Genomic DNA, 16,290 nt, shown 5'->3' with positions numbered 1-16,290 from the left:
TCATGCTGACATTTAAAGCCTCCCAGAACTGGCCCAATGGCATCTTCAGCCTTCATCTCTCCTGCCCACTACATTTATCCCTCCTGCAGGCAGCATGGACTTGTCACCAGCCTCTGTTCCCAGCCTTTTCTTGCCTTCAAACATTTGTTCCTTGTTCACATGACTGCTCTGCTGTGGATTCCTTCCCTCATTCTTTTCTGCCCCTCTAGAGTCTACAGTCCCTGATCAAAACCTTTTCTGAAAAATTTAAGTGCATAAACCTTTACACTGTACCTCGTCCCAACAGAAACCGCAGCAGCACCTTGTAACCAATCCCACTGTGTAACCAAACCTGCAGGGAATGTGCAAGTTGTCCACCCTAAGTGGGAGTTAAAGTCAGGTTAAACCTCATATAAAGTTCAGTCAGATTTTGTTATAATTTAAGAAGAAACTTTGAGTTTCGAAATTGTGGACCTAACATTCACTCTTGAGATACTTACTTTGTTCAAGGAGCTTCCATTAGCAGTTTCTTCAGTGATGACAGCCAAGGCCAGTGGACACCATGAGATAGAAAGATGAGCAAATAAGTGTCCTTGACCTCAGTGTTTTAGCTTTCTTTAAACATGTGTGGCTTGAAGCCCCAGTCACTGTTTAGTATATGCTGGGGGACAGAGTTGAACATGACTGGCTTTGGTACTAAATGGAGGCCCATCACCCAGGTGCCACTTGGGAGGTCTTCTGGGGCTGAGAGAGGCTTTTGTCACCGGTTGAACTTGTTTCTGTTTTTTTATACACACCTGAGAGGCACTTGATCACATTTACACATCCTTCTGACTGCAACGCTTCTTTTCAGTGACATGGAACTTTTCTAGGAGTAGGTGCAGCACTTAGAGCATGGGCCACTCTGGGGACACTTGCTCCTCTGTGATTAATTGTAGTGACTTGTCTTCCTCAGCTGCAGGAAATGCATTTTGTCAGGCAGCCAAGCTCCACATGCAGCTTCAGAGCAAGCATGATTCTGCCACCAGCTTTGTGGATGCTGGGAATGCTTACAAAAAGGCAGACCCTCAAGGTAAGACATGCCTCCACCTCTTCGTACCCAGGGCCATCGGATCAATGTTGGGGGCTTCCTCTCAGGTTACGCTGCTGGACCTTTGAGTCCTGTAAAAAAGAAATGTTTGTGCTTTGGGATAATAGAGATTTTAGTACCTTCAGGGTTTTTTCTATAATCACTTTGAGCTTTTACAAGGAGAAATTATGTTCAATTTGTCATAATACCTATTTTCTTAAACTCCATTCACAGTGCATTTTGGAGAATGTTTTGGAAATTAGCTTTAATTTTATCTACATCTTATTATTATCTTAATTTATGAATATATATTACTCATTAAATAAAAGTAATGGTCCCTCACTCCTAAATACCTGGTACATTTTAAGATCCAGTTAATGGGAGATTGTAATATCTGATAGTTAAAAACAACTTATTCACACTGTATTCATCTGACTTTTTTAAAAGTACTGGTTTTTCAAGTACTGGTTTTGAAGAAATAATGAACTTGGGTATTTAAAATGGCAAAAGTTTACAAATGTTATTTCTTTTTTAGTTAAGAGTATACACTTAGCAATTAAAAGCATTAACATCTTCCCTGTGGCACATGCACTGGTGGCTGTGGAGCCTCCGTATTTTTCTTTTAGCAGTGCACTTTAGCACAGAAATCTCAGGTTTTATGAATGTATCATTGAGAACTAAGATACTTCAAGGGCTTTTGTATAAAGATTAATTGCATTCTGTTTCTGAACGTGAAAAACTGGACACAGCCTAAATGAACAACAAGGGTGGAATAATAAAATTATAATGCATCAGTATTCCAGAATATGATGCAGGCATTAAAGTCCCTGGATTCAGAGCATCTCCAATGACCTGGTAAATGTCCACGTGGTAACCAAAGAACCACACAAGAATTGAGGTCTCAAATTTATTAAAAAATTTGTGCACATGGAAATGCATCCAGAAAACACTGGAAGGAAAAGTACATCAAAATACCAGCAGTGGGTTTGAGTGGCACTGTGGGTAGCTTACTTTTCTATATTTTTAAAGGTGTAACAATTCACATTTCTTACATAGCTTGGGAAGAAATTGCTTTTAATTTTGTTACTCTGTGTTACCTTTCTACTTTTCAGTCAGGCCTTTTCTCTTTGCTTACCTCCTTTAAAGCAAGAACAATAAACTTGGAGCTGTCATCTGTATGCTAGCATTATAAACACCACCATTTTGTGACAGGAAATTTGTTGGCTCAGTGTTTTAGAAAATTAATAGAACTTATTAGCAGTATCACTTACTAGGTTTCTTTTTCATACCCCAAAAGTTAGCATCTTTTAACATTGTACAAAATGCTGACTTCACTTAAGAGTTGTGTGAACAGGTATTTTCAAAGTGCTTTTGATATTGGCTGCATGAAGAGTTGAGTCTATTGAAGTGATCTTCCTTGTGAAGGACTGTCTTCCAGAATTCATATATATACATGATATCAGTGAAGAATGCATTTACACTTATGTTTTAGCAGCTAGAGCTGATCAGTGTTGATGACAGCCCCCATGGCTTTGTCTGCTCTTTAATGTGGGCTTCACCCTGGCTGGGTCCTCACTGTCTGGCTGAGACAACTGAGCCAGTCCACCCCCCCAGCTACAGTTCCCTACTTGGCACTGAACCTGCTGGGGACTGAGCATACTGTGGGGTCTGGCCTTGTGTGATTTCTGCTTGCTTTTCACTAACTCACCTGCGTACCCTCCACCCCAAGTGCAACCTCCTTAACATTCTAGTAACAGCCAAGAAGATAGGCTCCCCAGAACCTTCTTTGACTGAATGGATTTTTCATTGTTTTTCTTAAATGCCTTCGCTTCAGAGGCTATCAACTGCTTAAATGCAGCCATCGACATTTACACAGACATGGTAAGACCCTGCCTTGCGTGAGCGGCTGTGGGGTGGAGTCCTGGAGATGGCTTACAGTTGTACTTTTGTTGTTGTTTTTTGCTTCCCAAAGTGTTTGGCTTTCAAAAAGGTGAAAGCAGAATGGGACTGTTTTTTGTTTTTCCCGCAGGGAAGGTTTACGATTGCAGCCAAGCACCACATCACCATTGCAGAGATCTATGAGACTGAACTCGTGGACATCGAGAAGGTGAGCTAGGGCAGTGTTCCTCCACAGGTGGGTGTGAGGCAGGTAGACAACATGACTCAGGGAGCCCTCCCCCTTCCAGTGGAGCTGAGTGGTGCAGAACTATTGAGATTGCTTCATTGTAGAGATGGGGGACCTGGCGGGCTAAGGTCTGGATAGGCTTCTCTTCAGGGAAGTGCCTGACACCTGAGAGCTGGGTAACATTTACCAAGCCTGCCCGCTCTCTCTGCTCTGGGTGATTTGTGTCAGGATGGTGGTGTTTCCAGAAGTCTTCCTTTGGGCTTCAGGAAGGAAACTTTGGGACTGCAGGGATGTGCTCACCTTTATAATTTAGGCCCTGACCTGGAGGAAGAAGGGAACTGAACACTGGCCTAGCCATACCTCTGTTTCACATGGGGCTGGTTTTCTGAGCTGTGGTTTATAGCAGCAAAAGAAGAGAAGAGGAAACACTGAGCACCACTCTTTCCCAGGCTCTGTCGTTGCTTGCATGCTGTGAAATTTTACCACTTTTTAGCTCTTATAGCACAGAGGCCCCTTTATGGATGTGGAAGTTAGGGCTCGAAAGGACTGAGCTGCCTGGAACCATTCAGATTGGATCCAGCAGAGCTGATGCAAAGCCGGCCCCAGCACAGGGCTTCATCCTTTATCACCCTGTCTTCTCAGTTACAGGATCACCTGCAGGGCTCAGGGCACCTTGGCAAGAGGAAGACATTTATCAGATCCGGAGACTCCGTCAGCTCAGACTAGAGACACATGTTTATGTAACACCGTCCTGAGTACTGTGGGAAACCAGAGGTGTGAGTGAGAAAGAAAAGCGGCAGTGGAGGCCAATGGTTCCTGTCAGGCTGATGAGCAGCTGGCATGCTCTTGGGGTTACAGTTCTGTCCTATCTGAATGGTCAGGGCACTCGCTGAGCCCCATGCAGCATCAGACAGGCATCCCTCTTCCTCTTTTATTTCATGCCGTCTCTCTGCTTCTGGAACAGGTGACTGATGGTGCCTCCTCTTCTCCCCATACTCTGGTGTGGGGCACCCTGGGGCTAACTCCTTGTCTTCTCTCACTCCACATTGCTCTCTTGGTGCTCTCTCTGCACTCATCGTCACTGCTTTACAGACTGTCTGCCAGTGGCTCACAAGTCTATCTGCAGCCCAGACCTCCCTCCACACCTCAGATCCCTGTATCCTCCTGTCTGCCAACCATCACTGCCAGTCCAGTGTGTCTGAGACAGGATTCCGATCCCCCCCCTCCACTGTGATATTCCCCCTCCGAACCACAGGCATCCTCTTTTTCTCCACATCCAGTCTGCGGGCGATTTCTACAGTGTTGTCCTCTAAGCTCCCAAGTCCCCGCCCCCTCACTACCTCCTTGTGCCCCCAGCTTTCACTGGGTCACTGCAGGAGCCTCTAAATTGGCCTTCCTGTTTTTGCTCCTGCTTGAGTTCTGAGCCCTGGGCATAAGGTCCCCATCACCCTTTCCTTTTGGATTCACTCTCTTCTCTGCTTTTGTGCATTTTCTCAGGGAAAGGGGGGCTTTATACTAAGAAATAGCAATGTTGACTAAAATCCTAATGGAGCATCAAGGAGTTAGGTGTAGTATGGCAGCCACTTGGAAGTTAGCAAGACAGGTACTGTTGCCAACATATGAGAACTTTTCTCCTGGTGTGAAATGATAATTTCATATATATTACACTGGTTTTTGTCAATAGTAATGTCCCCCCTCCCTCCAGTGTAACAGAACAGCCAGAGAAATCCTTAGGTAAAGTAGATCAGATTGTGTCTTCACTGCTTACAACCTGATGTTACCCTATCTTCACTCAGAGGAATAGCCAGAGCCTTCAGATGGCCTCCGAGGCTCCACTGATTCATCCCCCACCCTTGTGCCTCTCTGAACTCTCTTCTTGCTCTTCCCCACCTTCTTCCCCCGTGCTATATACCATGCTGTGGCCTCCATGACCTCTTTGCTGATCCTCACACATGCCAGATGAGCTCCTGCCTCAAGACTTTTGCACTGTGTTTCCTCTGTCCTTGGGGCTCTTCCACAGATGCCCACATGGCTTACTCCCCTTTGTCCTTCAAATTTTTGCTTAATTTGTTGCCTTTTCTATGAGACCTATCATGACCACTTAGTTAAAATTGGAACCCCATCTTGTCACGAATACATACCCAAACACCTCCCCCAACTCGGCTTTTTCTTTTTATTGCAGTGCACATGTCACCTTATGTCATACGCTACAAATGCTTACTCATCATTCCTGTTATTCATCGTCTTTCCCTGCACTAGAGTGGGCACCCCATGTCAGCACGGAGCTTTGCCTCTTGTTTACTGATGAATTCCAAGAACCCAGAACTCTATGTACTTAGTAGACTCTGACACCCCTATCTCTGCCATAGCAATGTACCTGCCAAAGCACATAGAATCTTTGTTTGGGGAGGTGTCTCTGACTACTAAAGTTCGACTGGAATTAACCTTCACCCTCTGACTTCATGCTAATCACCACCTTGTGGTTATGTAGCACAAAACTCACTATGACTTATTTAATAGAATTCATGATTTGGCCATTTTGTCATATATGCCATGGTTTTCTAAGGGTGCTCCAATCTTGACTAAATCAGAGCCACTGACTGCATTGCATGTGGCCCTTCTCATCAGAGAGGTTATCTGCAGACCCTGGAAAGGATGGGGAGACCCAGACCTGAGCCCTTCTGTGCTCCCTGCTGCAGAATTGGTGATGGAACAGAAAGGAGATGGGTCTGGTGTGGCTGGGATATTTATTTTTCAGGGTGTCTCGGGTGGGCACAGTATCTTCACCAAGGTTGAATCATCTTAGGGGGACAAGCACTCATGCAGACCATCTTTCCAGTGGAGGCTCCTTCGTTGGCTTCTCCCAGGGTGGTCAGGAGAGTACACTGGAGCCAGGAGCCTGCAGCACTGTGCCATCTCTGCTGCCAGGGCATGCTCTTGAGCAACCACTTCACACATGGGTCTCCGTTTGTGAAATTCAGGGTGGATAAAATGATCTGTAGTGTTCTCTTGTTTTCCTTCTTTTAAAAAAAAATGTGTTTTGTCAGCTTCTGAATCCCCCCAGAACTCATGGTGTTCCTGCCATTCTGTAAGTTGGCCAGAAGGTGGCATCTCCCTACACTAATGTGACATGCCCTTTTAAAAGCAGTTTAAGAACCCTACTCAGCATGGGGCACTTGGGTGACTCAGTGGGTTAAGTGTCCAACTTCAACTCAGGTCATGATCTCATGGCTTGTGAATTCAAGCCCTGCATTGGGCTCTGTGCTGACCGCTCAAAGCCTGGAGCCTGTTTTGGATTCTGTGTCTCCCTGTCTCTCTGCCCCTCCCCTACTCATGCTCTGTCTCTCTCAAAAATAAACATTAAAAAAAAAAAAAGAATATTACTCAGCACACAGAGGGTTACCTTGCAGTATTCCCTGATGTTTGGTTTCCTGTGTTTAGAAATCATTACCCTTGCTTCCTTGGTTGGACTCACCAGATTATGGTCAGTAGTGCTTGAAGTTTAAGTTTGAAAATCAGTTCTATTAAGGTACCTTACATTTGATTTATTACAAATGAATTTATTCTCTGTTAATATAAGCCACTGTATGTTCTATAAGTCGTGCACAGACTTTAGCTAGTGACCAATGAAGTGTGTGAAGTTTCAAAGGCTCACATTATTCCTTTGATTTCATGAAATAAAACATTAAACAAACTAATAAATGGGTCCTTTTTTTTTTTTTTAATTTTTTTTTTTCAAACGTTTTTATTTATTTTTGGGACAGAGAGAGACAGAGCATGAACGGGGGAGGGGCAGAGAGAGAGGGAGACACAGAATCGGAAACAGGCTCCAGGCTCCGAGCCATCAGCCCAGAGCCTGACGCGGGGCTCGAACTCACGGACCGCGAGATCGTGACCTGGCTGAAGTCGGACGCTTAACCGACTGCGCCACCCAGGCGCCCCAAAATGGGTCCTTTTTAAATGGGCTTTTAAATGACCCAGAGGAATTGTGACCATTTCTGTTTCAGCCCCTGGAGAACATGATTTAATACTATTGGTTACCATGTAGGATGTGCCTATGGCAAGTTCATGTCCTGTCTGGAGGTATATATTCTAAAAGAGTTGATCCCATCTGAAGGTTAAGTTGACCTATAAAGTGGACTCTTAAGCTTGAGATGTGGAAATTGCATTTGCTTTAAGACTGATGAGGACTGCAGTCCTAAAGAGTGTTGTCTCTCATTTCAGGATTCATGTATTTTCCAGCATTGTGACCTTCACCAGATTCCCCAAAAAAGAATATGAATGTAGTTCCTTTGGTGGGCTACTTAAATAACAGGATAACGGATGATTTTGTGTCTGGGTTTATAGTTATGTGTGCAGTTATTATTGGTGGCTGTCTTCTACTTTTGATATTTATCATGGTCTGTTAAATTGTAAAAAACAGTGGGTAATTTTGTAAGGTGCGAGGGTCTACTTGTGGCTGGTAAATTTCACTGCATGTTAAAACTCCAAACTAGGTGTGAACATCCAATGATAACCTGTGCCAACCTCTTTTCTCTGAAACTTCTTTGTTAAGCCACTAGATAAGATTTGATTTCAACTATAACCTCTGTCAAAACTTGGAAGTATTAGTTTCATTATTGGCTTAATTAGCACTATTAAAAACTAAGCTTTAAATTTCTTTTTACTGTGATGAATCTAGCTGTAGTTTACAGTTACATTTTGATGAACCAGTATCATTACTTAATAAGTATTAGGTTAAACCAAATTGTCCCTATTTGGCCACTTATTTTTACCTCAAAACCGCAGTTACATACAGTTAACCCAATACTGTTCATTGAGTTCTGGTGTTGTGAGAACTAGAAAAATAAGTAGTGAGAGTCCCCACCCCCACCCCCTGGCCCCACTCCTTGAGGTTATATCATCTGACACTCTTTAGTAAAGATTCAGTCACATTTCTCATACTTTACCCCATCTGTTACAATGGAAAACTGTGTTAAATACTTTAGAGAGCATGGGAACAGTTCAAAGAAGATTACTTTTGATTAATTAGGAATTGACTGAAACACTTTCTGGGCATTCCACATTAAGATATTGGCAGTAGTTTAGTAGGGGGCTATCACTTGAAATGCAGTCTGCCTTTACTCACTTAGCATCTGTTTATTGAGCACCTACTATATGATCAACGCTCTGCTAGGTTCAGCGACATAATGGTGACACCTGCCCTTACAGAGCTTACATTTTAGTGGGAGAACATATATATTCATCACATCATCCCACACATTTGTGTATGTGACAGCTCTGATAAGTGTGCAGGGAATCTATTCCAGATGGTTTCCCTATGTGTCTATGTATGTGTGAAAAGAGGACTGCAATGTATCTGTTCTTTCATGGCTGTTTGTTAATTTAATATTTCATGGAGAACTTTCCGTATTGATACTTTCTGTCATTATTCTTAATCTTAGCATAGTAGTTTATTATATTTAACCATTTACATTGTTTCCAGTTTTGCCCCTGTTATAAATAATACTCAGAAGATTTGTTTGGGGAGTATATTAGTTAGGGTAGGCTGACCAAATGGACCCAAAACATAATTATTCAAGCCCAGAAGTGTCAGTTTTTCACAAACCATCCATGATGCTCTGCAGTCCAGACATGGCTAATGTTGGCCTCAGAAGTAAACAAATTTTGTAAACCAAGTCAGTGTTGGTCTTGATCATTACACTAGTACCTGCAAGAAGGTGGGGGCTGAGGCTTTATGGCCAGGTCTTTCTGCTTCCAGTCAGCTCCCAGGAGCCACGGCTAGAGTGATCTTTAACATAGTTCCCTAGCCTGTTTGTTTTCTTGTCTTTGTGCCTCTCTGTTCAGTCATTGGGTAGGACTTCCTTGAAGCTATGGGCTTAGTGGGAAGGGAGCACCTGTAGTCTGATACCAGCCATCTTCCTCTTTATGGCTTACTGGGAAAACCTTGAAATTTAAGGCAGAGGTCCACAAACCCACCACCTGTTTGTGTATACCCAAGTTAAGAATAGTTTTCATGTTTTTTAATCATTAGTCAGAAAACAGCACTTCACAACATGTAAAAACCATGTGAAATTAAAATTGTCCATAAATAAAGCTTTTGGAACATAGACCCACTCATTTGTTTACTGTTTGTGGCTGCTTTTGTGGTACCGCAGGAGAACTAAGTTGTTGCAACACATCATATGACTCACAAAGCCTAAAATATTTATAACCCGGGCTGTTACAGAAAAGGTTGCCAGGCCCCTAGTTTAAAATGTTCAGACTTATCTTTTGCCATTTGGGGTATAGAAGCCATTGGCCTTTCCAGTTGTATGAGGCCCTATCACTGGACTTTGTCTGTTTTCTTTCATAATTGCCTACAAAACAAGCTAATTCTTTCCAGAGTTCTCTCTTACAAAGCTTTGCTGAAAACAGCAATACACACTATTATCTGTCTCTTTCCATACAGCTTCTTCCTGTAGAGTTTCTGGATCCAGTAGGGATGTGTTCTGCCTTCTGAGCTGTCATATGCTTGATTTCACTAACTGTTATGCCACAGCGTGACAAGGGCTTCTAGCTTTCCAGCTTAAAACCTCTGTTTCTTCTCCACTTGACTGTTAATCCATCACCACACATTTTAGATTGAAGGCAACACTATTATTCTAGATGCCACTTAAGGTATTGATGAGGAAAGTCTATGCTGCTGAGGCAAGCTGTAGACCTAAAATGTAATAGGGCTTTGTGTGTCTCTAAAATAACCATCCAGCGTAGCTGTTCTGGTTTTGGCAGCAGTGGGTACATGGTGATTGAGGTACATTCTGCCCTTTGTAGTTATTTTGGAACAAGGTGGACAGTTCTGCCATCTTCGATTTGTGGCTTCCACTGTCACTCCAAACTTGGTCATTGCCATTCTAGCTCATTGAAAGGGATGAGGCCTGAAGAAGAATACACGTTCAGGTGGATAAGGCAAGCCTTGTAGAGTCCCACAGCATGTCTCTTTACATTCTGTTGGAAACAGCAGGTCACAGCTGCCCGGAACTGCAAGTAGGGGCTGGAGAAATAGTGTAGCTGGGCATTTGCCTTGGAGGAAGGGAAGAAGAAAATTTGGTGGACAGTGAGTATTCCGGATATGCATGCTATATTCTATTCCTCAAGTAAAGGAGGCCAAGTTATGAAAGGTGTGCTGTTGAAATAGGTTTAGCTATAGGAATAATACCTATGCAGTTGTAATTCTTAAACGTAGTTCTTCAGACAAGTAATTTGGGTAAAATACATTTGTGTTTTTCAGGCTATCGCACATTATGAACAATCAGCTGATTATTACAAAGGGGAAGAATCCAACAGGCAAGTGTTGTTTTTCTTAATATAATTAAATGGGTTTTGTTATGTGTGGTAAAAGAAAAACCTTCACCATACTCTGTGAGCATATCGGGCTGTACCAAATGAGGGTGTACTGGAATACGTTTCCATTTTTCCATTGGATTGTTACTTGCTCTGCTCTGGTTCTTGATTGCAGTTCAGCTAACAAGTGTCTGCTGAAAGTGGCAGCGTATGCCGCCCAGCTGGAGCAGTACCAGAAAGCCATCGAGATCTACGAGCAGGTGAGGCTGCCGCAGTCTTGCCGACTTACAGTGGAAGTCACTCTGAGTCTTTTTTTTTAATTAAACTTTGTTTAATTTTCCTTTTTATCAAGATATAATTTGGGGCGCCTGGGTGGCTCAGTCGGTTGGGCGTCCGACTTTGGCTCAGGTCATGATCTTGTGGTCTGTGAGTTCGAGCCCCGCATTGGACTCTGTGCTGACAGCTCAGAGCCTGCAGCCTGCTTCAGATTCTGTGTCTCCCTCTCTCTCTGACCTTCCCCCGTTCATGCTCTGTCTCTCTCTGTCTCAAAAATGAATAAATGTTAAAAAAATTTAAAAAAAAAAAAGATATAATTCACACATCATATAATTCATCCTGGTAAAGAATACAAGTCAGTAGGTTTTAGTATATTCACAAAGTTGTGTAACCATCACCAGTACCTAATTCCAAATCATTTTCATCATCCCCCAGAAGACACTCCTATCTCCCCTTCTCTTGGTCTCTGAAACCACTCTCTACTTTCTGTCTCAGTGGACTTGTTTATTCTAGGCCTTCTAGGAAATGTGGCCTTTTGTGACTGGCTTCTTTTGCTTAGCATAGTTTTTTCAAGGTTCTTCTTAAAACCTTGAAACACGTTTGTTTTAGCATGTAATGATACTTTTCATAGCTGAGTAATATTCCGTGGTTAGTTTACCTGTTTATCACTTAATGAACATTTGAGCTTTTTTCACTTGAACTATTATGAATAATTCTGCTCTGAAAACTTGTGTTCATGTTTTTGGGGCGGTATGTTTGCCGTTCCCTTGGTTGTATATATACCTAGGATTGGGATTGCTGGTTTATGAAGCAAGTCTGTTTCTACCTTTTTTTGGGGAGAGAGCGTGCAAGTGGGAGAGGGGCAGAGAGAGATGGGGAGACAGAATGCCAAACAGGTTCCATGCTGTCAGCACAGAGCCCGATGCAGGGCTCCATCTCACAAATTGTGAGATCATGACCTGGGCCAAAACCAAGAGTCAGACACTTAACCAACTGAGCCACCCAGGTGCCCCTGTTTTTAACTTTTTGAGGAACTGCCAAACTTTTCCACAGTGACTGCACCAGTTTACGTTCCCACCAGCAATGTCCACGGGTTCCAGTTGCTCTGCATCCTCACCAATACCTTCTGTTTTCTGGGTTTTTGATAATAGCTACCCTAATGAGCATGAAGTCACACTTCATTGTGGTTTTGGTTTCCATTACCCTGATGGTTAGTGATGTTGAGACCCTTTTCATGTGCTTGTTGGCCATTTTTTTTAATGTTTATTTATTTATTTTGAGAGACAGGCTGAGAGCATGAGTGGGGGAGGAACAGAGAGAGAGAGACACAGAATCCGAAGCAGGCTCCAGGCTCTGAGCTGTCAGCACAGAGCTCAATGCAGGACTCGAACCCACAAGCCGTGAGATCATGACCTGAGCTGAAGTCAAATGCTTAGCCAACTGAGCCACCCAGGCACCCCAGCTTGTTGGCCATTTGTCTATCTTCATTGGAGAAATGTTGGTTCAGTTCCTTTACCTGATTTTGAGTTGGGTTGTATTACATTTTAGAAATTCTTTATATATTTTCTCCCATTCTGTGGGTTGCTTTTTTTACTCTGTTGTTGGTGTCCTCTGATATGTAGTTTTTAACTTTGATGAAATCCAGTTTCTCTGTGTTTTTGTTGTTACCTGTGTTTTTCACATCATATTCAAGAAGTCATTGCCAAACCCAGGGTCCTGAAAGCTTCTCCCCTGTTTTGTTGTAAGAGTTTTATAATTGGAGGTCTTCTGTTTAGGTCTTTGATTCATTGTGAGTGTATAGTGTTTTGTGTATACTGTTAGGTAAGGGTCCACCTTCATTCTTTTGCTTGTGGATATTCAGTTTTCCCAGCAGTGTTTGTTGAATATACTGTCCTTTTGCCATTGAATATAGTCTTGGGCCCCTCACTGGAAATTATTTAACGGATATTCTATTTGACCATCTCTTCTATCCCATTGGCCTTATATGTCTGTCTTTCTGCCAGTATCACCACACTGTTTTGATTATGTAGTTTTGAAATCAGGAACTGTGAGTCCTCCAGCTTTTTTTCTTGCTTTTTTTCAAGATTGTTTTAGCTATTCAGGGACCCTAGCATTTCCATATGAATTTTAGGATCAACTTATCTGTGCTAAAAAGCCAGCTGGAATTTGATGGGGATTGCATTGAATCTATAGACCAATTTGGAAAGTATTGACATCTTAACATCATTAAATCTTCCAAACTCTGAATACAGGGTGCCTTTTCATGTGTTTAGATCTTCTTTAATTTTGTTCAATAATATTTTATAGTTTTTAAAAAGTGCGCAAGCCTTGCACTTCTTTAGTTACATATACTGCTAAGTATATTATTCTTTTTGATGCTGTTGTAAATGGAATTGTTTTCTCTGTTTCCTTTTCAGATTGTTAATTGCTAGTTTTATTTTTATTTATTTATTTGCTAGTTTTATATACTGCAACCTTACTGAACTAGTTTATTAACTCTAGTGGGTTTGGGGTTTTTGTTTATTTGTTTGTTTTGATTTCTTTTTAGAAAATCATGTATTCATGTCATCTGCAGATAGCTATAGTTTTACCTGTTTTCAAATCTGGATGCCTTTTACTTAATTTTCTTGTTAGTTACCCTGGCTAGACCCTCCTGAACAATGGTAAATAAGTAGCAAGAGCACACATCCTTGTCTTATTCCCATTTTAGACAGAAAGCTTTTCGTCTTTCATCATTAAATAATATGTTAGCTGTAAGTCTTCTGCAGATACCCTCTATTAGTTTGAGTAAGTTCCCTTCTCTTCCTAGTTTGTTGAGTGTTTTTATCCTCAAAGCATATTGGGTTTTGTCAAGTGCTTTTTTTCTGTTTCTGTTGAAATGATCATATGGTTTTTGTTCTTTATTAGTATGGTGTATTTTATTAGTGGATTTTCATGTTTTGAACCAACCTTACATTCCTGGGATAAATCCTGCTTGATTATTGCAAAGTTTGGGGGTCTTCAAGGGCACCTTCAGGTTTGATAATTCTCTAGAAGGACCCATAGGACTCAGTGAAAGCTATTATGCCACAGTTATGGTTTATTATACCAGAAGGATACAGATTAAAATCAGTGAAAGAAAGAGGTGCTTAGGAGCAGGGTCCAGGAGAGTTGCAAGTGTGGAACTTCCTATTGTCCTTCCCCAGTGGAGTACTTCCCCGAGCAACAATGTGTGAAAATATGCATGGAGTATTACCAACAGGGGAAGAAGTTCACCTGCGCTTGGCATCTAGAATTTTTATTGTGGCTCATAGACATGGCTGATCTTATTCTCCAGTCCCTCCATATGTTGAGCTGAACCACGTTGTCAGAGACACTCAGGTAAACAAAAATACTCTTCAGGTAGGACATTCCAAGCAAGGGCTTAGAGATGACTTCCCAGGAGCCACAGACAAAAGCAAGACCTCACTTTGGACAAAATTAATTTTTTACTGTATAGTCATAATGTGTAAGCCTTTTTGAAAGTTTTCAGAGTTAGTTTGCTAGTATTTTGTGGAGCATTTTCAATCTGTATTCTTTAATTTTCTTGTGAGATCTTTGATTTTGGCCTCATGGAATGAGTTGGGAAATATTTTCCCGTCTCTGGAAGAATTTGTGAGGGATTGATGTCCTCTCTTTAAACATTTGGTAGAATTCAGTGATTTTCTCTGTTTTTCTGTTTTCAGTTTCTTTGATTTCTAATGCTATTATTTCATCCTCCTACTGTCTTTAGATTTATTTTGTTCTTCCTTTTTTAGGGAGTTGAGGTGGGAGCTGAGCTTACTGATTTTCCTCTTTGTTGTGTACACATGTTGAGTGCTATCAGTTCCCCTCTAAACAATGCTTTGTGTCTCACAATTCTGTTAAATTGTTTTATTTATTTCATTGTATTTATTGATTTCCGTGGATTATGTAGAAATGTTTTGGTTAATTACCAAGTGTTTGGAGATTTTCCTGTTTATCTTTCTGTTGATTTCTAGTTTGATTCCATTGTAGCTGGAGAACACACTCTGTGTGATTTCAATTCTTACCAATTTGTTAAAGTTGTTTTATGGCTCAGAACATGGTCTAACTTGGCATTTGTTCTGTGGTTCTGCTGTTGCTTGGTGGCATGTTCTGTAATGTTGATTAGATTTTCCTGGTTGATGACGTTGTTGAGTTTTTCTGTATACTCTATTTCTGTCCGTTGTTGAGAGTGTAGTATTGGAGTCTCCAACTGTGATTGTGGATTTGTCTCTCTTTCATTTCTGTCAGTCTTTGCTTCGCATATTTTGCAGCTCTGTTTGCTGCATACGTGGGATTGCCATGTTTTTTTGGTATGTTGATACTCTTATCATTTTATAATGTCTTCCTTTGTTTCTGTTAATTTTCTTTGCTCTGAAGGCTACTTTACCTAATATTAATATAGCCTCCAGCTTGCTTTTGGTTAATGTCTGTATGAGATAGCTTTTCCCATCTTTTTCATTCAGCCTGCCTATATTACCGTAATTGATCGAGTGAGTTTCTTGTGGACAGCATGTAGTTATGCCATGCTTTTTAATCTACTCTACTAATGTCTGTCTTTTAATTGGTTTACCTGGAGCATTCACATTTAATGTAATTTTTGATGTATCAGGACTTAAGTCTGCCATTTTATTTATTACTTTCTATTTATGCTCTGTTTTTTGTTTTTTTGTTTTCTTTGTCCTGCCATAACTTACAGTGGGTTGCTTGACTATAGTGTTTTCAAGTAAATGTCTTTGAGTAGCTGTTTTTAGTGATTGTTCTAGGTATACCATGTACAGAATTTATCACAAGCTAATGGTATCATCATTTTTATTATTTCCAGTGAAATATAGAAACCTTCTTTTCTGTCCCTTTCTCCTCTTCATTCAATGTATAATTTTCTCTCCATACTTTGAGAACTACCTCAGTCAATGATACAATTTTTACCTAAACTGTCCAACATAATTTAAAAAACCCAAGAAGACAGGAAAAGCCCATTGTATTACCCATATTTTGCTTACTATGTTCTTTCTTCTGATGTTCTAAGATTACTTCTTTCATTTTTTCCTTTGCATTTAAGGAACAGATATCCTTTTGCCATTTTCTTTAGGTCAGGTTTACTGGTGACAAATTCTCTTAGTGTTCCTTCGTCTGCGAATGTTTTCATTTCCCCTTCATTCTTGAAGCATCTTTTCCCAGGGTATACAGCTCTGGGTTGACAATTGATTTCTTTAGTACCTGAAAAATGTGCCACTTACGACTTCTGAGAAGTCTGCTGTCATTCAAGTTGTTTTTCTCCTGTAGATAAGGTATCATTTTTTTCTGGCTGCTTTTAACATTTTGTCCTTGGCTTCAGTTTTTCAGAATTTTATGCAGTTTGGCCCGGGTATTTTTGCTTTCATCCTGTTTGGGTTTCACTAACCGTCTTGAGTCTGTAAGTTTATGTTTCTTGCCACATTTAGGAAGTTTCAGCCATTATTTCTTCAAGTACTTTTTCAGCCCCTCTCTCTGTTCT

General features: G+C 41.2%; 1 protein-coding gene across 3 annotated transcripts in view; it reads left to right on the top strand.

Annotated features, from left to right (window-relative positions):
• Positions 1 to 16,290, top strand: part of NAPB (NSF attachment protein beta) — a 41,338-nt gene that overhangs the window by 17,840 nt on the left and 7,208 nt on the right. For 2 of the 3 annotated variants that reach the window (XM_049651217.1, XM_049651219.1), the window contains exons 3-7: positions 935 to 1,051; positions 2,883 to 2,929; positions 3,078 to 3,155; positions 10,444 to 10,499; positions 10,672 to 10,756. In XM_049651217.1, coding sequence (XP_049507174.1) covers positions 935 to 1,051; positions 2,883 to 2,929; positions 3,078 to 3,155; positions 10,444 to 10,499; positions 10,672 to 10,756 — 383 coding nt within the window. Of the gene's footprint in view, positions 1 to 934; positions 1,052 to 2,882; positions 2,930 to 3,077; positions 3,156 to 10,443; positions 10,500 to 10,671; positions 10,757 to 16,290 lie in introns of those variants that run through there. The other variant, XM_049651218.1, reaches the window with a different exon arrangement.

This window comes from Panthera uncia, assembly GCF_023721935.1.
Source record: "Panthera uncia isolate 11264 chromosome A3 unlocalized genomic scaffold, Puncia_PCG_1.0 HiC_scaffold_11, whole genome shotgun sequence".
NCBI classification, from domain to species: Eukaryota; Metazoa; Chordata; class Mammalia; order Carnivora; family Felidae; genus Panthera; species Panthera uncia.
Note: the sequence above shows the minus strand (reverse complement) of the source record. Positions and strands in the feature narration are given on the sequence as shown.